Raw genomic sequence first — 25,137 nt, 5'->3', positions numbered from 1 at the left:
TTATTCGTATTATTGACCGAAGGGTCTTATTTGCTTATACTGAGATATGTGTTATTATGCATTCTCTCTTTGTGACTTATGTTGTTATATTATTCTGTGCATATATTGAGTTATGACCGGAGGGTCCATACCGAGACATGAGACCGGAGGGTCTTCACTAAGACACATGAACGGAGGGTCCTTATCGAGATATAGCCATGAGAGGCTAATTATTTGCGTATGTGGTATTTTGGGAAACTCACTAAGCTTCATGCTTACAATATTGATTTAAATGTGTTTCAGGTACTTTTGTAGATTCCGGGAAGGCAGAGGCATGATTGTACACATTCGCCGGCTTATGATGTCTTATGGATTTTGGGATACTCTGATATTGTTTTGATAATGATTTATAATTATGTGATGACTTGGATTTATGAATAATGTTTGGTGAATTAAAAATCAAAATTTTGTTTTGAAATTCGAGGTGTTACAACGAAACTCAAATGTAACAGGTCAAACCATATAATCAAAACATATACAACCACTACCATTGTTAAAAAAAAAAGATTCATGTGCATAAAGAACATTAGCACACCAAAAAAATGTGCAAGTCACCGCCTGAACATCCATTTCGTAGATTATCTACATAGACCAATACTACTATATTGCTCTCTCTCTCTGTTCTAAAAGCTTCTTCCGTGGATGACTTTCCTTTCCCTTTCTGCAAAGAAAACATCCTCTTGTCGTCTATTTTGATATCATCTTTGACTATTCTAACGTTTTTTCTACTGGCTTAACGTGTACACACAATCAATAACCTACCCTTCCACGAATGCATTCTACAGGGATCGAGAAAATAGATAGCTCTCTTTGCAGTGAGGTTTGAATTTTGTGATCACATATTCTCTACTCGTTGCAGTCATTTCTCATTTTCCTGCACAAATGCAAAGGGTTGAATTTCTTAGTGGTTTTCCAATATGATTAACTTCGAAAACCGCAAAAAATCATTGATTTTATTTATAGGTTTATATCATTCGAATTCGTAATCACGTCTTTTCTACTCGTTGCATTCATTTCTCATTTCCCTGCACAAACGCAAAGGGTTGAACGTAACTTTTCTTAGTGGTTTGCCAGTATGGTTAACTTCGAAAACTGCAAAAAATCACAGATTTTAATGATGGGTTTATATCATTTGATTTTGGGCGTGTTAGGCGGAATCAGCTTATAGTCGGATTGAAAGTTATCGCTTTTACTTGTGTAGAAGTATTCGGCAATTTAAATGTGTAAAATCACATAAAAACCATGACATAAAAGATCTCAATAGCTACTTAGTTTTTGGATTAGGAGTTTTTTATTTTAAGATAAAAACTAAAAGTTCCTGCTGCCGAACAAAGTTCTTTCTTTTTCTTTTAGTTTTTTTCTTGAAATCTAAAAGCTTTGTGCCAAAACACGCCATTTAACTCCTTAAGAGATCTTAAAAGAGCGTCCACTTTGGAAAAGGGCAATAAGAGGACTTTCTCACCCTCGTGTGGCGCTCCCTTGATGCACTTTTGACAAAATATGTAAGAACAAGACGTAATAAACGCCATGATTGGTAAGCCCGCCAGGCTTTTTGATCCAAGACTTTAGAACTTCCAGGTCTTTACATTCACCTAACTAAATTAGAGTTTACTCTATATATAGTTATCAATTTAAGGCAAATGAAAACAACACTCTAAAAAGCACACACAAGTACCTTCAAATTTGTATGGTGAAAGTAATGCAGTAAGCTCTTCATCGCACAATCCAGTATGTGTACATAACATGTGAAGCTATTGAAACACATTTAGAATGGTACCATAGTCATTCTATCATCAACCAATTTCTTGCCACGTTATTGCAGCTTATCTTAAAGCCCCTGCTCTTTTTTTATCAAGATCAATGACACATTCATCTATACTTTTTTTGTCAACGACTTTCCCTTTTGCTCGCCTCAAGGATAGGGCTATAATTAATGCTCAAACATGAAAAACACAAATGGAGAGATTAGTTAAGCATCAATGGATATCTAATAAAGGGTCCATGAATGATGTTTATGTTTGGGTTTCCTGAATCTTACCCATAGCCTGAAAATCCCTTTAGGATCCTGTCAAGAAACCAGATTTGTACACACAAATCCTAGTACGCTTTAGAAAATGACTACAACCTTAGAAAAACCATTACAATGTACAAGTCAATATAACCACTTTGTATAGGTGCTTCGATAGCCACTCATCGACTATTAGCACTCAACATTGTGAGTGTAATGCTCTTGTCATTGAGATATAACTTTTAACTTGATGAGACCTTAGGATACCATCCTTTCAAAATAAAATAAAAGTGACTAACCTATGCCATGAGTCAACTTAACAATCCATTGGGCCAACTTTTTGAACCAATGGGTTGTTAATTTGCCTAATGGCATAGTTTAGTGACCTTTATTGCATTTTAAAAGGATGATATTCTAGGATCTTTTCAAGTTAAAAGTTGCATCTCAATGATTCGGAGACTACCATTAGGGACCAATAAAGACAAATAAGGAACGAGGAGCTTTACAATGATGTCATACATTTAAGAATCACGAGAAAGACAAGAACATTGCGCTCACAATGTTGAGTGTGAATAGACGATGGGTGGTTACCAGAGCACCTATACAAGTCGTTTCATCGATTTGTCCAATGTAATTGTCTTTATGAGGTTGCAACCATTTTCTACTAAAGCATACTAGGATTTGTGTACAAAATATGGTTTCTCAACAGGATCTTAAAAGGCTATTGATTCTCCGAGTAAGAGTGAAGAAATCCAAACACCCCTTATTCGATATTCAAATGATGCTAACTAATCTTTCTATCTAGAAACTTTTTGTTTTTTTTTCATGTTTAGGTGTTAATGGCATCTATTTCCTTGGGGAAAAAAGGAAAGCTCTCATAGATTTGTTGCCTCAAAAAACTATCGATGAATGTGTCGTGGATCTTGATGAAAAGTACAAGAGCTTTACGATGAGTTGGAAGAACGTGCCAGGAAATTGGCTGATGAGAAAAGATAGAAAAACGATTATTGTACCATCATAAATGTGTTTCAACGGTTTTAGATGTTATGTGTGCATACCGGATTGTGTGATGAATAGCATATTGCATTACTTTCGTCATACAAGATTGAAGGTACATTTGCGTGTGTTTTAGGCTATTGTTTTCTTCAGTTCTCAGTCCGAACCGGACCGGGTCCATAACTGAACACATCCCTAAAGAGCACACTTCCTTGTAGAGCCAGACCAGAACCGGAACTAGGGTATTTGGTCCAGTTCTGGTTTTTCGTTCTCGATCCGACGTCCAAACTGATGCTCATCCTTAGCCTTAAACTAGTAAACTATATAAAGAGGAAATTACATTTTTGTTACCCAAGCATTTGGTTAACGTATGTTAATGTGTTTTTTAACTTATTACTCGTGAATGTAAAGACTGGGATGTTCTAATGTATTGGATAAAAAAGCCACAAGAAAACGGGAAGGACTATGATTGTTTGGTTTGTTTATACCCACCAGCCAAGGTGGTCATTACGTGTTATTCTCACATATTTTCAATAGTGTTATCAACACAGTGCTAAAGTGTGTTTAATGTTGGTGATTAAGGTTTAAGTCCAAGCCCTTTAGGGTTTAGGTTAGGCCACTTTTGTATCTCCATTTAAATGAAGTTGAACCCTCATTATTATTATAAGTATTCTATTATCTTTCATGGTATCAGAGTTGTAGGTTAAAACCCAACTGTTGACTGCAACCCGTAGTCGCCACCTTCCACCTCCGACGACCTACTCAAATAGTCGACGGATGTGCCTTAATTAGTTCAACATTTTTCACTTTCGTCTTTCTTCTCTTGGATAATGATAATAAAGTCGTCACCGCCGCCATTGTCTCAAGATCTAGCCGTCGCTGTCGCCTGCAGATCCAGAGTCGTCACCGTCGCTACCACCGATGCGTCTAGTTCTTGATCTCTGTCGATGTCCCTCTTCTACTTTTTTATCTTCATCTATGTTTTATTTTTTTATGTTTTTTTCAGTTTAATCGTCTCCTCCCGATCAAACTGCAGAGGATGTTAGTTATTAGGGTTTAAGCCCAAGCCCTTTAGGGTTTAGGTTAGGCCACTTTTGTATCTTTATTTATATGAGGTTTAACACTCATTATTATGATAAGCCTTCTATTATCTATCCTGGTAAATTACCTACATGCCTATTGTGTCGAGATATATTTTTTGAATCCGGGATTATCACATCGACACCGGACATTAAGAAACTCATCTCATCGTCCTCTTCCAACAAGGTGTCTTCCAAAGTGGATGCTCTTTTAAGATATCTCGGGGAGTCAACGAACATGTTCGACAAAGAGCTTTTGAGAGCTTTTAGATTTTAAGTAAAAGCTCGAAAAAAAAAACTACGTTTGGCAGCAAGAGCTTTTAGCTTTTATTTTAAATAAAAAGCTACTTCAAGTAGCTTTTGAGAGCTTTTAGTTTTTCGAAGCTTTTAGGTGCTGGTTTTAATATAATTTCACCTTTAAAAGCTCACAACTATTTTTGCCGAACATTTATGCACAAATAAAAGTTGTAGCTTCCGACTAGTCTTGACAAACACGCCCACAATCAAATGATATAAACACGTCACTAAAATCGATGTTTTTTTTAATATCTTGTATGTTCACTGTACATTACAAATTGTTGGGGTTCAACTCTTTGGATGCATGGGAATGGCTGCAATAAGCAGAGAAGACGTGATCAAGAAATTCAAAGCGGGTGAATTGATTGTTCTCCTTGCAAGCCATCAGGCCCGACCCTGATGGTGGGCAACCTGGGCAACCACCGCCCAGGGCCCATCTCTTTAGGGGCCCAAAAATCCTATGTCCTATGTAGTATACATATACCTTATTACGTGGAAATATGTTAGTAATGTGACTATCCCAAATAAGAGGCCCAATCTATAATGGACTTGACACATGGACATTTCAGTTATTTGCTCTTGTTGGCCACTGCTAGGGGTGCAAATGAGTCAAGTTATTATGAGGAAACTTATTCACCGGTAATGGATGCAACCACTTTTAAATATTTAATAAGCTTGACAGTCTCTAAAAATTTAGAGATGCGTCTTATGGATGTTGTTACAGCTTACTTGTATGGATCACTTTATAGTGATATCAATATGAAAATCCCTGAAGGATTTAAATTGCCTGAAGCATTTTGTACAAAACCAAAAGAATGTATTCTATAAAACTACAAAGATCTTTGTATGGGTTAAAGCAATCTGAGCGCATGTGGTACAATCATTTAAGCGATTATTTGACAAGTAAATGTTATAAATAACACTATTTTTCCATGCGTATTTATTAAGGAAACAACATCCGAATATGTGATCATTGTTGTCTATGTTGATGATCTAAATATTATTGGAACAAATAAAGAAATCCTTGAAGTGATTGAACTTTTGAAGAAAGAATTTGAAATGAAAGACCTTGGAAAAACCAAATATTGTCTTGCTTTACAAATTAAGCATGTGCCTAACAGAATACTTGTTCATCAATCAAATTACACAGAAAGAGTCTTGAGACGTTTCAATATGGACAATGCCAATCCTTTAAGCACTCCAATGATTGTTAGATCATTAAATACTGACAAGGATCCATTTCGTCCATGCGAAGTAAATGAAGAAGTCGTTGGTCTAAAATTACCATACCTTAATGCAACTGGAGCTCTTATGTATCTTACTAATTATACTAGACCTGACATTTCTTTCGTTGTAAACTTGCTAGCAAGGTTCAGTTCATCCCCAACAAAAAGACATTGGAATGGGATTAAGCATATTTTTCGATACCTTCGAGGAACTAATGATTTAGGGTTATTTTATCCTAATGATTCAAAACAAGGCCTGATTGGTTATGTAGATGCAGGTTATTTGTCTGACCCTCATAAAGCTAGATCTCAAACTGGATACGTATTTATGAATATAGGTACTTCAATTTCCTGGCATTCTCAAAAGCAAACACTTGTTGTCACATCCTCAAATCATGCTGAAATAATTGCACTAAATGAAGCTAGTAGAGAATGTACATGGTTAAGATTGATGACACAACTGGTTTTAACTTCATGTGGGATTGAAAAAGGTATAGGTCCAACTTTAATTTATGAAGATAACTCAACATGTGTCACTCAAATGAAAGAAGGATATATCAAGAGCGATAGGACAAAACATATACCTCCAAAGTTTTTTTAGTACACTCAAGAGCTTATAAAGAACCATCAGGTTGAAATAAAAAAATGTTAAATCGAGAAACAATGCAACATACCTTTTTACGAAGGCACTTCCTACTGCAATCTTCAGGAAACATGTACATGACATCGGAATGCGACATGTGCATAGAATATAATGTAACATATGTTTCAATAAGGGGGAGTCAACTACACACTGCACTCTTTTTCCCTTCACTAAAGTTTTTTCCCACTGGGTTTTCTTTAGCAAGGTTTTTAATGAGGCAGTACTTCAAAGTTGAACTCTAAATCTGAATTTGTGTCATCCAAGGGGGAGTGCTGTAAATAATTGATGAATGACACAAATAATTGGTGCATTTGTAAAAGTCAATACTTATAGCTAGTTACCTAGACATGTGAAGAGTAAGATTTGCACTATAAATACCTATCTATTGTAAAGAATGGGACACACCAATTTGAATACACTTTACAAGTGATCAAATTCTCACCAAATCTTTCTTTCTTCTTTCTTAAAATTTTAGTTTAGTATTGTTAATCTTGTTTAGATTATGTTAAATTTATAACTATATATATATATATATATATATATATATATATATATATATATATATAGATATATGGGGCTAGGTTATAATGTGGATGGACAACTATTGTGCGGACATGTGGACAATGCTATTCCATGAGAATTACTAAAAAAATAAGTTGTTTAGTAATGTGAATACATTCAACCTCACACAATTATTGTCATTTACATGCATTCTCACTAATTTTTATTCATTTTTGTTCTCACACATCGTTTTTCACTCATTTTCATTCTTACAGAATACGACTCAATAAACATCCTGACAACATTCTGACAGAATGAGAATAATAAAAAAAAAGTCTATAATAATCTTATAGACGATTTAATTGGTGAGAATGTGTGATAATGACAATAGTTATGTAATATTAAACGTATTCATATTATCAAACAACATATTTTCTTTGTCATTCTCACAGAATAGCATTGTCCACACGTCCGCACAATAGATGTTAATCCACATTTGAACCTAACTCTCTCTCTCTCTCTCTCTCTATATATATATATATATATATATATATATATATATATAGAGAGAGAGAGAGAGAGAGAGATGGGGTGGGTATGTGGGCCATTATCTTTATTTAATAATAATAAATATTTATAGAAAAGAAAGAAAAATAGAAAATAAATATAATAAGGACAATTTAGTCATTTCATTTTAGGAGAGACTAAGAGGATGTTTGACATTACTTTTAAAATGACTTTTGGACTTTTAACTTTTCCATAAGGACAAAAAAGTCCAAAAGATATTTGGCAAATGGTAAAGTTCTTTTAAAACAACTTTTTGCCATGAACAAAAAAGAGTATTTTCAAAAGTTAGGAAATCTCATCTTTTTGTGACTTTTGGCTTTTAACTCTTAAAAGTTTTAAAAGCCAAACCAAACACATTTTAAACACATCCTTTTAGAAAAAAGTTATTTTACAAAAAGTCATTTAATAAAAAGGACTTTTAAGTCTAAAAAGGAATCACAAACACACCCTAAATCCACGTACAAACATGTTTAAAAGGACCGTCAATCCAAATTTTTTGTGGTTTGGACCATTTTCCTAAAAAAATGAATACCACATGGATCGTTTTTACAGTTTTATCAAAAAAAGTTACGGACCAAACTCACATGGACCATTTGGTATAACTATATCTAGACAAAACTTCAAAAATGGTCCATATGGTTTCCGAAAATCTGAAGTTTAGTCCCTAATCTTTAAAAACCTCGCAGACGGTCCCTGTAGTTTCAAAACTTTTAACAAATGGTCATTTTCGTTAACTCCGTTAGCTTTTAACCGTTAAGTGAAGGGTATTTATGTCATTTCACAGCCACAGGGACCATTTATGAAGATTTGCCTTATTTAAAAAAAAGGAAAAAAATATAATTATTTAATAATAGGGTCCCACCATCTCTCTCTTGCCCCCTCTCTCTCTCTCTCTGAAGCATTTCTTCTACAACAATAGCGGTGGATTTAGTTGGAATTCAAACCATTAAACACCTCATTCCAGCTGCTAAATCACGATTACGCTGCATCTCCTAGTTTCAAACAAGCTGTCTCAGCCTTGAAGCGCAACGGGCACGCTCGCTTTCGCCGCATACCTTCGTCTTCTGATCCGCACGCACCTTCAATTTCTTCGCAATCTGAAGAAAAGCTGCCGATAGAGCCTCCGCCGCCGGAGTCGACGGTGTCTAAGAAGTTTGATCTGAAAAGATATGGTACAGATACCACGTCGTCGTTTCTGTTGATAACTTCTTCTGTCACTGGGGGAAGTCTGGAAGGAAGCATTTCTGATGGTAAACAGTTGTCTTCTTTAGGGATAGTAGCGTCGACTCTGTCGTTCTCGTCGAGAAAACTATCGCTTCCATCATCTCACCGGAAAAGACCCATCACCGACAGGCCATCGTTCTCTCACCTTGGGCTAAAAAGCTTGAATCTTGCCCCATAAATATGGTATGTGGATATCAATAGATTGGATGGAGTGAGCAGATGAAGACCGGCCCTTGTTCTCTCACCTGATTATGGCGATCACGATTATGGAGATCACAAGTTGTGTTGGTGATGTCAATGATGGTGATGTTTGGTTGTGATGTTCCAGAGAAAAAGATAAAGAAGAGTACAGTAGATCGACATTTATAATGTTTCCATATTCGAAGATACGTGTGTGTTCATCCTAACCTGTTTGTTGATTTGTTCATCTTCATCTGGTTTTCTTGAGCATGACATGTAACGATATTACACACATGTCCAAGTTCTTGAAATCTAGGGTTGTTTGATGGTGGGTTTCTTAATCGATTTATGAAATGGTTTTTTGAATTTCGGTTTTGATTTTTGATTTTTGTAATGATGGATTTCTTTAAAATGAAGAACATAAACTCAGAGATGAACACTTGGATATTTGATTCCTGGGTTGAAGAACAAACAGAAAAATTGTATCCTGAAGAACACACATTTGATTTCTGTTTTTTTTGTTATTATTTCTGGAAATGTATATCTTTTTGAAATTGGGTTTCGGTTTTTGATTTTTGGAATAGTGGGTTTGCTAGAAATCACGAACATGAACTCTGACATGAATTGGAATGATGGGTTTTTGATTTTTGTAACAGAGAGAGAGAGTGTGTGTGGGGCCCCCTATAGAGTAGGATAATATTATGTGGTATGATCTCTTAGATTGATTGATGTCTATAGACTGTTACATGATTATCTGATTACATGTGCACATGTTCGTTTATTGGTTGAGGCTTATCTGCTTTGTGCGAAAGCCAATAGACCTGGGCATTCCAACCTGTTGGTTGTGGGCCTGGAGTATTCCATCTCGAGGATGACTAGACTCATAGTATGTTGGCATTCCAACCGAAAGGTTGAGGGCCTGGGGTATTCCATCCCGAGGATGATTGGACCCATAATATCTTGGCATTCCAACCGGAAAGGTTGAGGGTCTGGGGTATTCCAACCCGATGGTTGATTGGACCCATAATATGTTGTTTATGGTTATATGTGTATTATTGTGAGTATGAGTATTTTGGGGGAACTCACTAAGCTTTCGGGCTTACAGTTTCAGTTTATTGTTTCAGGTACATCAGGGGATCGCGGCAAGGCGAATGCGTAATCGTACAGCTCCTCACATTTTGTTTATGTTTCTGGGAAAACTTTGATAAAGACTATTTTGAAAACAAAATTTGTAATAACTCTTGGATTTAAATATTTTGAAAAGTTAAAATTTTGGTTTAAATTTTATGGGTGTTACAAGTTGGTATCAGAGCCTTGGTTTGAGTGAATTGGACGAACATTCATGTGAATCCAGTCTCAAATCAAGGAAAGATTTTCAAAATGATTTTTAAAATGGTTTTCAAAATAAGTAAAGGATGATGCAGAGTGTACGATCAGCCGGAGCCAGTAAGTAGACCCCAAAATACCATACATATATTGATTGTGTAATATGTTAGAACAGCATGCTAGTGTTAGGCTAGGGATCTTCAGGGATTGCATGATAGAATTGCCTGATTACATGATGCCTGCTATCTTAGGGTTTCCTTTAAATGAGATTGACATCATTACTGTAGTTGCTTAGTGTATGCATCACAGTTATACATAATTAAGATCTTATAGCCTGAGAATGTTTGATTTGGCCTTATGTTCTGTTCTTGTTTGATTGGGAGCTTAGGGTAGGGTTGGACATTCGAAAGTTTATGGGGTCCAGCGTTATGTATGGCTAGCATACACTAGTGTTGCAGGGTTGGTGGAAGTTTCATGGGTGGGTTGTGTGAGGCCGGTAGGTCAGTTATGAGATAGTTATCCTTCCTCTGGGAGTGATGTTGAGCGGTCGCCCTGTGCATATATAGTGTTAGGGTGTTGTGATGATACTTGAGGCAAATATGAGTAGGTGTGGAAGGTAGTATTGGACCCATACTACTGAAAGCACAGGACCCATACGCGTAGCAAGGAACTGACAACCCCTAGGGTTTTGTAGGGAGTTGGTTCCCAGTTATTTATGCGGATTATCTGATATCTTCTTGTTATATAGTCAGTATGGTGGTTACGAGGCGTTTCATGACCGGATCCGGATCGGGATCAGGATAGGGTGATCAGGAGGCCCTAGCAGCGCCTGAGATTATCGGCCAGGAGGAGCCAGTGATGACAAAGGATCGGGTTAGGGAGATCATCTACGAGGAGGTGGTCGAGATTGTCCGGAGTTAGATTCCGGAGTTGTTTGGGACTATTAAGTCCGCTATGATGGAGTACTTTGATGACAGATATGCAACCCTTGCTGAGACGGCTGCCGCTGCAGCTACCTCGACTGTAACAACGGCAGGAGGGGAGGAGCCAGTCGGGGCTTCCAGTACCGGGACTTCGATAACACGAAGCCCTCGACATTTGATGGCGTCCAGGATCCTATCGTAGCTATGAGATGGTTGTCTGATTTGGAAGGATGTTTCTTCACGTGCTCGTGTCCTACTGACGAGAAGGTCAGGTGTGGCCTGAACTTGTTGCGGGCCGGGGCAAAGGATTGGTGGAGGTTGGTGATTGGGTCATTCACGGATGATCAGAAAGTTGCGGTTACTTGGGAGCAGTTCAGGGATATGTTATGCGCTCGCTACATTCTGCGGGTTGAGCGCGAGCGGTTGTCACGGGAGTTCTTGGAGCTGAAGCAGGGTACTGAGTCGGTGGCGGAGATCACCCGCATGTTTACAGAGAGGGCGATGTTTTGTCCGGAGTTTGCCTCGGAGCAGGCTCAGATGATGTGTTATCTGGGCATGCTCAAGACTGACATCCGTCGGTTTGTCGCCACTCAGAGATGTAATACACTCCTGGACCTACAGGAGGCCGCTAAGCTGCGTGAGTTGGAGATTAAGCTGCAGCTGAGGGAGCAGCAGCGGGCCCCGGTACAGTCGCAGCCGGCGCCAAAGCGGCCCAAGACCACTGATACCAGGATTGGGGGACAGCCAGGTCGCACTTGTGGGAAGTGCGGGAAGGCTCATTCAGGGACATGCCGAGCAGGGAATGGGTGCCACCGTTGTGGCAAGCAGGGCCATCTGGCCAGGGATTGTAGGCAGCAGACCCCGACTTCCGGGGTCAGACTTTGTTACCATTGTGAGCAGATGGGCCATATTAAGGCCCAGTGTCCTTTGTTAGCCGCCAAGCCAGCACAGGCTCCAGAGCCGGCTACCTTGAGGATCACGGATGGGAGGCCAGTTAGGGAGGAGCCTCCGAAGGCTCAGGGGCGTGCTTTCCAGCTGAGGAGGCCAAGGCAGCACCGGATGTGGTTGCTGGTACGTTCTTGGTAAATTCCTTGCCTGCGTTGGTTTTATTCGACTCAGGGGCGAGTCGGTCTTTCGTATCTCAGACATTCAGTAGGGAGTTCAGAGTGCCTATATGCGAGCTAAAGTGTCCGTTGCGAGTCTCTATCGCTAACGAGCACGGGATTTCAGATGCCTCAGTTTACCGAGGATGTGAGATGGAGATCTTCGGGATATCCTTCCCGATAGACTTGATTCCGATTCCCATGAGGGATGTATGCGCGATTGTGGGGATGGACTGGCTCAGTCGGTTCGGTGCCATGATTGATTGCGAGGGCCAGCGGGTAGTGGTTCGAACCCCAAGTGGGGGAGAACTAGTTATTTATGGCGAGGGCACCAGATTGGGATCAGGGTTTTGTTCAGCCGCCAGGGCTCGGCAGTACATTCAGCACGGGTGTGCGGGTTATCTAGCGTACATGGTGGATACGCGGGTCAGGGATCAGACTTCAATATCAGAGGTTCCAGTGGTTCGAGAGTTTGCTGATGTATTTCCGGAGGAGTTGCCAGGGATACCTCCGGAGCGGCAGGTCGAGTTCCGGATCGACCTGGTGCCAGGTGCGGCTCCCATTGCCAAGGCGTCGTACCGTTTGGCGCCTCCTGAGATGCAGGAGCTGTCGTCTCAGTTGCAGGAACTGCTAGGCAAGCAGTTCATTCGTCCGAGCAGCTCTCCATGGGGAGCACTGATCCTCTTCGTCAGGAAGAAGGATGGTACGCACCAGATGTGTATTGATTATAAGGAGTTGAACAAGTTGACGGTGAAGAACCGTTATCCACTCCCGAGGATAGATGATCTCTTTGATCAGTTGAAGGGTGCATCTTGGTTTTCCAAGATTGATTTGAGATCAGGGTACCATCAGGTCCGGGTCAGAGAGGAGGACGTGGAGAAGACCGCGTTTCGAACTCGTTATGGTCATTACGAGTTTGTGGTGATGCCGTTTGGACTCACCAACACGCCAGCAGTGTTTATGGATCTAATGAATCGAGTCTGCAGACCGATGCTAGATCGCTCGGTCATTGTGTTCATTAATGATATATTGGTGTATTCCAAGACCCGAGAGCAGCACGAGGAGCACCTCAGGGAATTGTTGGGAGTTCTGAGACGAGAACGGTTGTACGCCAAGTTCTCGAAATGTGAGTTTTGGTTACGAGAGGTAGGGGTGTGCATGGGTCGGTTTTGGACCCAAACCCAACCCAACCCATAAATAGTCGGTTTTTGGTTTTCAGAACCCAATAGGATCGGTTTCTGGTCGGTTCGGTTTCTTGGGTTCTGAGGTCGGTTTGGGCGGTTTTTCGGTTTCTTGGGTTCAACCCATACATTCACGGGTTCTGGGTTTAAACCCATGGGTTTTGGGTTTTAACCCATTTTTTTATAATTGAAGCAACAAGTTAAATACTTCAAAAAACACCAAATTTAAGTTAAATACTTCAAAAAACATGAGTCTTACAACAAATAGTCTATTACAAGTCACAACCAAAGCCCGAAATAGTCTACTACAACCAAAAAACAATCAAGTATGGGTCGGTTTCTCGGGTTGGATGGGTCAGTTTCTTGGAGCGGTTTGTCGGTTTTAAGTATGGGTCGGTTTCTCGGGTTGGATGGGTCGGTTTCTGGGTAAAAACCGAAATCGAACCCGATTTTTCGGTTTTTCAAAATTCAACCCCTAACCGTCGGTTTTGCTTCGGTTTTGGTTTTTTCGGGTTCGGTTTCGTCGGTTTTAGTCAGTTTCTCGGTTTCTTGGTTTGGGTTTGCTCACCCCTAACGAGAGGTCCAATTCCTCGGATACCTCGTCAACCAGGAGGGGATTTTGGTTGACCCGGCCAAAATCGAGGCGGTTATGCAGTGGGAGGTGCCGAGATCACATTCTGATATTAGAAGCTTCCTGGGATTAGCAGGGTACTACCGGAGATTTATTCAAGATTTCTCCAAGATTGCAGTACCCCTCACTCGTCTAACGAGGAAGGGGTGGATTTCCGGTGGGGCCCCGAACAGAAGAAGGCATTTGAGACCCTCCGACAGCGATTATGCGAGGCTCCAGTCTTGACCCTCCCGGAGGGAGTGAAGGATTTTGTGGTCTTCTGTGATGCATCCATCACGGGACTGGGAGCCGTTCTTATGCAGAGGGGACGGGTTATAGCATATGCCTCGCGGCAGTTGAAGTCGCACGAGACAAGATACCCTACTCATGATTTAGAGTTGGGAGCAGTAGTTTTCGCTCTCAAGATCTGGAGACATTACCTTTATGGGGTCCGCTGTAGCGTATACACGGACCACAAGAGTTTGAGACACATTGTGGATCAACCAAACCTGAATATGAGGCAGCGCAGGTGGTTGGATGTAGTTAAGGACTACGATTGTGAGATCCTTTACCACCCGGGTAAAGCGAATGTGGTTACGGACGCTCTGAGCCGCAAATCAGCAGGACCTTCTTCTGCGGTGGCGTGTATGAGGATATCAGTGGATTCCCCACTTGTGATTTTGATCAGGGAAGCTCAGGCAGAGGGCATGCGTCGGGAAAATTGGAAGCTGGAAAGGATTAAGGGTGAGAACACCCGGTTCGTGCAGGATAGCCGTGAGTTGTTGACCCGTTGCGGGCGGGTCTAGATTCCGATGTCCGGCGGGGTCAGGCAGGTTGTTCTGGAGGAGGCTCATAAGTCTCGCTTCTCCATTCACCCGGGAGCCACCAAGATGTATCGAGATTTACAGTTGAGTTATTGGTGGCCATGTATGAAGCGAGACATCGCATGGTATGTCGAGAGGTGCTTGAGCTGCAGGATGGTCAAGGCCGAACATCAGAGGCCGCATGGCAAGTTACAGCCGCTGGAGGTTCCCATGTGGAAATGGGAGCAGATCATGATGGATTTCATCATCAAGTTGCCGAGGACGGCCAAGGGTTTCGACGCTATCTGGGTCATCGTGGATCGATTGACCAAGAGTGCCCACTTTTTAGCTATACGGGAGAGTTCGTCAGCAGAGAAATTGGCCGAGATATATATCCGCGAGATCGTTGCTCACCATGGGGTACCGGTTTCTATTGTTTTCAGATCGTGATGTTCGGTTCACCTCCCGATTCTGGCAAAAGTTCCATAAGGAACTGAGCACGCGGCTGCACTTCAGTACAGCCTATCATCCGCAGACTGACGGCCAGAGTGAGCGGACTATACAGACTCTCGAGGATATGTTGAGGGCTTGCGTTATTGACTTCGGTGGGAGCTGGGACCCCTACCTACCGCTTGCAGAGTTTTCCTACAACAACAGCTTCCACTCCAGCATAGGTGCCCCACCCTTCGAGCTGTTATATGGACGGAGATGTCGCACCCCAGTTTGTTGGGGTGAAAATGGTCATAGGGTGATGGGCAGAACTGAGGTGGTTCTGCAGACTACTGAGAGGATTCAGCAGATCAGACAACGACTGCAGACTGCACAGAGCCGGCAGAAGAGCTACGCCGACCGGCGCCGATCTGAGTTGGAATTTCAAGTTGGTGATATGGTACTCCTGAAGGTTTCACCTTGGAAGGGTGTCATCCGCTTCAGGAAGAGGGGAAAATTGTGTCCCCGCTTCATTGGGCCATTCAGGGTTATTGCCAGGGTTGGCAAGGTGGCATATAGGTTGGAGCTCCCGGAGGAGTTGATTCAGATCCACAATACTTTCCACGTCTCACAACTGCGGAAGTGCATCCTAGATGAGGATGTGATAGTCTCGTTGGATGACATTCAGGTCGATGAGCGCTTGAATTACGCGGAGAGACCGGTGGCCATTCTTGAGAGGAAGGTGAAGATCCTACGAAGCAAGGAAGTGCCTTTGGTAAAGGTACAATGGGAGCATCGGAGGGGATGTGAGTGGACTTGGGAGCCAGAGTCCGAAATGAGAGAGCACTACCCGGATCTTTTCGTTGCATCCGACTTCGGGACGAAGTCTAGGTCAAGTGGGGGAGAGTTGTAACGCCCCAAACCTTGCAGGTATATCTTAAAAACCTTTCTTCTTTTATTAGTTGTCATTGTCGGCCCTTGGAGTTGGTTGTGTTGGGTCACGAGGAGTATAAGGGCTAGAATTGCAACTTTGGAATTGGAAGTAGTACGCTGAGCGTACATAAGGGTACACTAAGCGTACTAGGCGCGCTCTAGTACGCTGGGCGTAAACTCATGTACGTTGGACGTACTTATGGCTGTTGAAAACCCTAATATTCGAGGTTGAGGACTATATAAACACCTTTATGGCTCATTCCTTTGCTCATCCTCAGCCTCCTTACCTCAGAAAGCATCCCAAACGCTAGAATGTGTGAAGAAGTGTGAGTTAGTGTGCATTTTGGACCTTGGAAGTGAATACATTGCTCCAAGGAGCTAGAAGAGGAGAGCAAGGCTATAGATCTGAAGTTGTGTTGTGCCATCAAAGCTCCAGAAGGTAAAAAGATTGAAACTTGGTGCTTGCTTGTTTATAGATCTAGACATTTAACCTTATAGAGGTCTTATTGTCCCAAGAGTCCCAAGAAGATGCATGTGATGTCTTAGACGAAATAAGTTGTCCTTTCAGACCTTAGGAGAGGTCCTAAGTGATAAAAATCAGTTCCCACAGGCTAGACTTGTCCCATGCATGAAGCAAGAAGGTCTTAATGGGTTAAGACCATGAGTTAAGGACTTTCTGGACGTCCAAAGTGATAAAGTCCTGAACTTTATGGTCCCAAGGCGTATTTGGTCGATGGATCTGGGATATGGGCTTAAGTGCTTAAGCCATTAAGCACTTATGAGGATTTTGGTAAAACCCCGCGTACACTCAGCGTAAAATCTGTTCGCCCAGCGTACGGGGTCAGCTATCCCGATGGCAGTCAGCGTAGAGCGGCATTACGCCCAGCATAACCAGAGAGGTACGCCCCGCGTACGCTCTCTGATTGGACTCATGTCAAATAGGCTTAGGGTTTGTGGGACAAATGGATTTGGGCCTTTGTTGGACTCTGCAAATAGGATATTTTGGGCCAGGTTATGATAGTGAATCATAGGGTTAGGCCCAATAAGGAGGTTGGGCCCAATTTGGTAAATTAGGCCAATAAAGGACTTTAGAGAATGGGCCCTCAAGATAAGGACTTGGTGTGGGCCTCGGCCCAACAAAAAGGAATGATCTTTATGAATTAAATGGACACTTAGTCAAGGGAGTGATGTTAGGTAGTAACCTAGCATTTTTTTTTTATGTGTGTCAGCTCGGGATTTCCAATGAGGCAGCGGTTAGAATTTCAGCATTTCGGCACTACTAGTCAAGTGAGTTATCCTCACTATACTCAAGGGTCTAAGGCACCAAGGCCGACCATTTGGATTGTTATCTAGTATTATGATAAGTGGTAGGATCTGTTAGATCGGTATCCTATAGAGTAGGATAATATTATGTGGTATGATCTGTTAGATTGATTGATGTCTATAGACTGTTACATGATTATTTGTTACATGATTATCTGATTACATGTGCACATGTTCGTTTATTGGTTGAGACTTATCTGCTTTGTGCGAAAGCCAATAGACCTGGGCATTCCAACCTGTTGGTTGTGGGCCTGGAGTATTCCATCCCGAGGATGACTGGACTCATAGTATGTTGGCATTCAAATCGAAAGGTTGAGGGCCTGGGGTATTCCATCCCGAGGATGATTGGACCCATAATATCTTGGCATTCCAACCGGAAAGGTTGAGGGTCTGGGGTATTCCAACCCGATGGTTGATTGGACCCATAATATGTTGTTTATGGTTATATGTGTATTATTGTGAGTATGAGTATTTTGGGGGAACTCACTAAGCTTTCGGGCTTACAGTTTCAGTTTATTGTTTCAGGTACATCAGGGGATCGCGGCAAGGCGAATGCGTAATCGTACAGCTCCTCACATTTTGTTTATGTTTCTGGGAAAACTTTGATAAAGACTATTTTGAAAACAAAATTTGTAATAACTCTTGGATTTAAATGTTTTGAAAAGTTTAAATTTTGGTTTAAATTTTATGGGTGTTACAATATACTTTTGCCTATTTTTCATTTTAACTCTCCAATCATTTTTTATTTTTGGTAGTTTAGGTCCCCCTTCTAAGTTTATTTAGTTTTTACTCCTTTCAACTTTTCTTATTTTTCATTTTCACTCTAAATCATTTTTAGCTTTTGGCAATTTCAGTCCTCCTACTAAGTTTTTATTGCTATTATCCTCATACTTTAGTAAATAACATTTTCAACCCTTCACCTTTTAAAATATCATATTCACCCCTGTATTTAAACTTTAGAAAATGGCAATTTCACCCATTTTATTTTCTAAACTGTTGTTTTATTTCCCATAATATGTATAATCTGATTCTCCTACAGTTATCACCCCTCTGATTTTTCTAACCTTTTATATGTGTCGGTATCAATTAGAGGTGATCAATGTTTCAACGTAAATTGTTTCGGCGTAAATTTAGAACTTCAGTTCGTTTATTAAAAAAAAAAATTAACATACCTGTCGGGTTATAAATTCGAGTCCGTCTACATTTAAATGTATTCTTTTTATTTTCGTGCTTATTTTTATACGTGTAAGCCGGATCACATATGATATGTTTTTAATTATTTGAACTTCCATTCGTTAACTTAAAAAAATATTACTTACTTATGCATGTCATATATAATACGGTTTTATTATTTTTGTTTGGCATGGTTTTGGCATCAGACATTGTGATTTGTCGGATTAAGTCTTACTCAATTCATGTTCCACATGTAGCAACTTACTTTCTACTACTTCTTAAATACATTATTGCCGCCGCAACGTGCAACGTGTAAAATCCTAGTTTATTCTAAAAATGAAATAACAAGGGAAATTTATGAATTCTATTGTAGTGCAGGGTAGGAGTGTGAATTTTTTTTCTATCAGATCTAGGGCGGCATATATAAACCCCGAAGATTGACGCTAGGGTTTTATCTGTTATCTCAGTTCTCCGTCACTCTCAGCTTCCGTTCATCGCTCAATATCTTATCGACGCCAAGGTACGTTTTTTTCGCCTTCGTTACCATCTGATTTCACAAATCGATTTTGACTGTAAATCTATTTATGTACAACAATTTAGCTAATTTAACGATTCGGTTTCTATAGTTTGGCTTACTAACTGAGAGTTATGAACCCAAATTACGACGTCGCTTGATATTGTTATTATCGACTGTTTTACTGTTAGAGATGTATAGCATTCGATTTTTTTTTTTTTTTTTTTTTTTTTTTTGATGTTGTTTATGTTCGTCATTTGTGAAGTTACTTAGGGTTAGAAGATTATTAATTTGCATTTGCATCTGCATCTGATTATTGGTAGTTATTCCAAACATTTTTTTTATTACTTGTGGCAGATGAATGTCGAAAAGCTACAGAAGATGGCAGGTGCTGTGCGCACTGGTGGGAAGGGAAGCGTGAGAAGGTCTGTATCTAATATGTTGTCGTGCTTTAGAGATGTGTATTTGCTTAACTTTGTTTTTATCACCTCTTATTGGAGATAGTGATAATTGATAGTACTTTTATCATTTAACATTCTTAATTGAACAACAGAATTGCAACTTAACAAGGAAATGGACAAAAAGGGAATGTATCTGTATTGAATTTTTGGTTGTTTACATACTCAATTTGATCCAAACCTGCAGAAAGAAGAAGGCTGTACATAAAACAACCACCACAGATGACAAGAGGCTGCAGAGCACTTTGAAGAGAATAGGTGTAAACGCAATACCAGCAATTGAGGAAGTTAACATTTTTAAGGATGAAACAGTTATCCAGTTCTTAAACCCTAAAGGTACCAATTTTAACTCTTATCCTTTTATTATAACTATAAGTTAACAGGAGAAATCAATAATCTTTGTTCATATGTCTTCAGTTCAAGCCTCTATTGCTGCCAACACATGGGTTGTTAGTGGTACTCCTCAAACAAAGAGTAAGCTGCCTTTCTATCTTTTTTTTTTTTTACTTATGTATGCATCTTTCATAGAAAAATAAACTGCAAATTCATCTTGCTTATATTATTAAGATGTTTTTTCGACTTAATGGGGGATATTGATATGTTATGTATGACTGGTGTATGATAATATCTGTTTTTATTATGTTTTATTTCAGAATTACAAGATATTCTCCCTGGCATTCTCAACCAGCTTGGTATGCCTAAATACCATGTTTTCAATTAGATTTTGTGTTTGTTTTTTGGTGATAAAAAGATGACATTTTTTATTGTTTTTTACAGGGCCAGATAACTTGGATAACTTGAGAAAGTTAGCAGAGCAATTCCAGAAGCAGGTGCCAGGTGGCGCTGAAGCCGCTGGTGCCACATCAGCACAAGTGGACGATGATGATGAAGTCCCGGAACTTGTGGCAGGCGAAACCTTTGAAGCTGCTGCTGAAGAAGGGCAAAAATCATAGGCTTTTTTGAGGTCACATTTTGTATTTGCATTATTTATTGCTTTGAACCTTTTTATTTTATTCAGTAAAAAAGTATTTGATACATTCCATTTTGATGTGTTTGTTTTGTAACTTGTAGGAATATGTATGTTTTTTAGTCATCTTGGTCTACTTGTTTCTCTAAAAGTCGGGGAAATTATCTGTAGACAACAACTTTTTGTCCTACAAATTATCTCTAGACAACAACTTTTTGTCCTACACAACAATTTATGCTTTATAGGATTGTACAATTGGGATATTTTACAACACTCTAAAGCATATGTTGTTGTGTATTACCTTGTTGTGGAAGGATCAGCTCATTAAAAGTTGTTGGTAGGAATATTATTTTGTCAATGGAAAGTTAAAAGGGTAATACAGACATGTGATATATCATACAAAAGTTCATTTAATTTGTTTATGTAGAGTATGTAAATCGTTTTTTCACTATTTAAAAGCCGATTAGGCCATTTCCATTTATAATACCAAAAAAACATCAAAACTGTGATTTTTCAAAACCATATCTTTATTAAAAAAAAAATCTAACACCACATTGTAAATAGCACATGAAAAACATAGTTATTTATTATTTTAATAAATAGAATTCATTGCTTTTAATTTAAATATTAATATTTTAAAACCATAAATAATAATTTATTTGGTAAATACTATATCAATTATTTGCATTCTTTGGTTGTGTATGTTGACAAAAAGAGTTTTATTATTGATTTTTGGGAAAATGACTTACAAGGGTAATCATCTTTGTCGTTTTGTTTACATTTATGTAATTTCTTTATTTTTGTACGCATTTGAGCATTTAACTTGTTATATGTGTTCACATATTGTCATTGTTACCAGTTATAGCAGGTGACAATGGTAATATGTGAACAAATTAACAAGTTAAATGCTCAAATGTGTACAAAAAAAAAAGTTGCTTAAATGTGAACAAAACGAAAAGTTAATTACCATGATAAGTTATTTTCTCCACTTTTAATAGCGATTTTATTTTTCATATTTGTTTGTATTATTTTTTTCAAACGTTATTTTTAAAATATCTATAATTTCCTAAAGAGAAATTAAATATCATTCTACCTTTTTGTTCATACTTTTCTACCTACATATTTTAAAATGATGACAAGCGTACAAATTCAAAATCTCAATCAAGTTTAAATTAAATTTAATGACACTTGTCACCATCTAAAATAGGTAGGAGGATATTAGGAACAAAAAGTAGGAGACTATTTAATTTCTCTTTCCTAAATATTAATTAAATATTTATCGATTTTAAACTTTATTTTTTAATTAATAAATGTGTTTTTGTTTTGTGAAATGTTTTATATAGCCTCTTATATATTTTTTTTATTTGTTTGAAGCATATAAAATATTTTTAAAGTAATTAACATCTAGCAATAAAATTAAATAAATTAAATATGTAACAATAAGTATAGAGGGTCTTTTAAAAAATTAAAAAGAAAATATTACTTACCAAATAAAAAAAATCTATATAATGTAAATGTTTTAAAATTATTCCAACTTTTTAATGCTTTTTACTTAGAAGTTTATAAACTTTTAATTTTTTTAATACAACGTTTTAAACTAGTATTTAATGAAAGTATTTTAAAATGTTATAAAAAATATTAAATTGTCATACAAAATCTGTGAAACATTTTAAAAATATTGTAAAGAAAAAATATATATGAAAGTTATAGAAAAAATTGTATGAAAATGTAAAAAAAAAAAAAAAAAAAAAAAAAAAAGTAAAAAACTTGTAAGAGAATTTAAAAATATTTATAAAGTATTTGGTTTAAAAGCACTTGTATTAAAATTATATGAAATTATAAAAAAAGTTGAAAAAAAATTATAAGCAAAGTTTAAAACATTGTATTAGAAAAACCTATAAGAAAAAAATATCATAAAAATGTTGTAAAAAATTATAAAAAAATTTAAGAAATTTGTAAATAAAAAATGTGAAAAAATATCATAAAAATGTTGTAAGAAATTATAAAAAAATTTAAGAAATTTGTAAAAAAAAATTGTTCACATTTAAATAACTTTCTTTTTTTGTATATATTTGACCATTTAACTTGTTAAATATGTTCACATATTACCATTGTCACCCGCTATAGCAGGTGGCAATGGTAATATGTGAACATATTTAACAAGTTAAATGGTCAAATGTGTACATAAAAAATGAAGTTACCTAAACGTGAACAAGACAAAAAGGTAATTACCCTTGCATGTCATTTTTCCCTTGATTTTTTTATATAAAGCTAAAATTAAAATCATATTGTCTTTGCTTTTCCCCATTTACTCCTTTCACTATTTATATCTATCATTTTTTTTTTCTTTTAGTTTGTAAAATGACACTTCATACCTTCTACTTTTCAAAATTACACTTTTACCCCCTTCGGTTTTGAAAATCTTTCTAAATTGTTACTTCCACCTTTTCTATTTTCTAAACTTTTTTGTTTACTTCCGTACTATATAAAAACATTATAAAATATCATTTCACCCACACGGTTGTGAAAAAGTTTTTCTTCTTGTACTATATATAATTTTATTTTCCTATCCATCAGCTTTATCTATGTTTCACGTAAAAAATTTATGTTTTGGTGCTTATTTTTTAAGTATTTTCTTGGCATGGTTGTGGTTCTTGGCTTTTGTGCTTGACAACTTAATTAAACCCATTACAGTTGTTACAACGCCTTGCGAGTAAAATCTTAGTTTATAATAAAAAGAAAAAATTGTTGAAATAACCCATGAAACTATTATATATGTTCTTTATTTTTTGTCTCGTTTTATCTGTTGACCTCTCTTTTGTCATAAAATCATCATTGCAACCTAGTTTCACTTAGGCTATGCATAACGATCTTGACAATCCCGGCAACCATTCGTCACAATCATATTCAACGCTTAGCACATCACGCCTCTACTGCAACATGTCGAGTTCAACAAACTTCTTCGACAATAAGCTATCGAGCTTTCCTCCTATTTTACTTCTTTGACGAACTAGTTCAAAAATGCTATACTTTTAAGGTTTTTTTTTTTATTTTTATTTGTTATTTTTTTCAATTTAAAAATTCTACAAACCATACCCTCTAAATGGCAAGAAAATTAAGTGGTGTGACAAAAAGTGAGGTGGTCTACGTGCTAGCAAAAGTTGTGTGACATCATTCTCTCTAGCCCTTATTATTGGATATATATACACACTATATATATATATATATATATATATATATATATATATATACACACTTTTGTTTTTTTTAACGAGCCGACTATTCGACAAAACTTAGGTCCCGTTTGATAGTTGTTGGCAATGTTTTAAAATATGGAATTGGGCCTCGAGGCGTTTACTCTTCACCTCACGAGGCAGAATAAAATAATAATAGTAATATATTTTATGAATCATAAAAAACATACTAAAGTCCAATTTCAAACATAAAAGCCTTACTTAATGTCATCATCCAAAAAATAAAAGATATTAAAATTCATAATAGTCTGCAAATCATGCCAAATTAATAAAAACAAAAGCATAGTATTCAAATCAAGCCAAATCAACATAAACGAATGTCATCATCATCTTTCATGTAACCATCCCGCCCATCAACTAGATTTGTATAAATGTCTAACTCAATATGGACCAATCATTTTATATGGGCATTATAGTAACTCACTAATTTGATTAATAATTAATTATTATACCCCTTAGTTAATTAACTAACCAAATTAAAATGCCTATTTTTATAGAAACTATTATCTCCTAGTCAAACCGTATAGATCGTCACCATTACGCACCTCCTGGATCATCTTTCTCATTTCGTTTTTATGCATTTTCTTCATATTGCTTCCTACACACCACCAGAAATAATAAAGAAATTGTTGATCGTGCATATATACCACGTAAAAGGGTTGTTTCTATGTGTGTGTATTTCCGAGTGTGTATTCTATGTGTGTAAGCATCTGATTGATGATGAATGTGATGTAGTAATGTGGTTATAGGGTTTTCATGCACAAAAGGAAGGGGAAGGCACACAAAATGAAGGTTAGTGACAACACTTGCATAAATATACCAAAAAACGACATGTTTATGTGTTTTTTTTTTCCTTTGTTTTTTTATCTGGAGAATTTAATCACTTATATATATATATATATATATATATATATATATATATATATATATATATATATATATATATAGGTTATAATGTGGATGACATCTATTGTATGGACGTATGGACAATTATGGACCAATTATTTATAGAATATATAGATTTTTAAAATTCTTTTAGAATACAAAAAAAATTATGGGTATGGACCAATTATTTATAGAATATATAGATTTTTAAAATTCTTTTAGAATACAAAAAAAATTATGGATTCAAATTTAAAATGTTTTTAAGGGTAGTATGGACTTTGTGTGTATCATTCAACCAATGAGTAAAATTCATAAATTAAGGAAACTTATCCAATTCAAATTAATTATATTAATTATTATCTATATATTCTTTCAAAATTGAGAATCCATGAACAAGATTCCATATTAAGGAGCATTCTTAAAGAATGTTTATAAATATTCTTTAAAACAAAATACATTTCTAAAAAAATTACAACGACAAAATAAGAATAACTT

The 25,137-nt window shown here is 37.5% G+C and overlaps 1 protein-coding gene across 1 annotated transcript; it reads left to right on the top strand.

Annotated features, from left to right (window-relative positions):
* Nucleotides 1-18,945: 18,945 nt before the first annotated feature.
* On the top strand, nt 18,946-20,578 carry LOC145111529 (nascent polypeptide-associated complex subunit beta-like). Its single transcript, XM_079047793.1, has 6 exons — nt 18,946-19,084; nt 19,436-19,503; nt 19,724-19,872; nt 19,954-20,010; nt 20,190-20,228; nt 20,314-20,578. Exons 2-6 carry the CDS (start codon nt 19,436-19,438, stop codon nt 20,487-20,489), a joined length of 489 nt encoding a protein of 162 aa, XP_078903919.1. The 5' UTR covers nt 18,946-19,084; the 3' UTR covers nt 20,490-20,578.
* Nucleotides 20,579-25,137: the final 4,559 nt, after the last annotated feature.

This window comes from Lactuca virosa, chromosome 5 (assembly GCF_052849685.1).
Source record: "Lactuca virosa cultivar CGN04683 chromosome 5, Lactuca_virosa_CGN04683_v6, whole genome shotgun sequence".
Taxonomy (NCBI): Eukaryota; Viridiplantae; Streptophyta; class Magnoliopsida; order Asterales; family Asteraceae; genus Lactuca; species Lactuca virosa.
Note: the sequence above shows the minus strand (reverse complement) of the source record. Positions and strands in the feature narration are given on the sequence as shown.

What these genes read in the sequence shown, in the direction of transcription:
- LOC145111529 (XM_079047793.1), top strand. Translation starts at nt 19,436, where the DNA reads ATGAATGTCGAAAAGCTACAGAAGATGGCAGGTGCTGTGCGCACTGGT. An exon ending in CCAGTTCTTAAACCCTAAAG is followed by an intron (nt 19,873 to 19,953) that starts GTACCAATTTTA and finishes ATATGTCTTCAG; the next exon opens with TTCAAGCCTCTATTGCTGCC. An exon ending in TGGTACTCCTCAAACAAAGA is followed by an intron (nt 20,011 to 20,189) that starts GTAAGCTGCCTT and finishes GTTTTATTTCAG; the next exon opens with AATTACAAGATATTCTCCCT.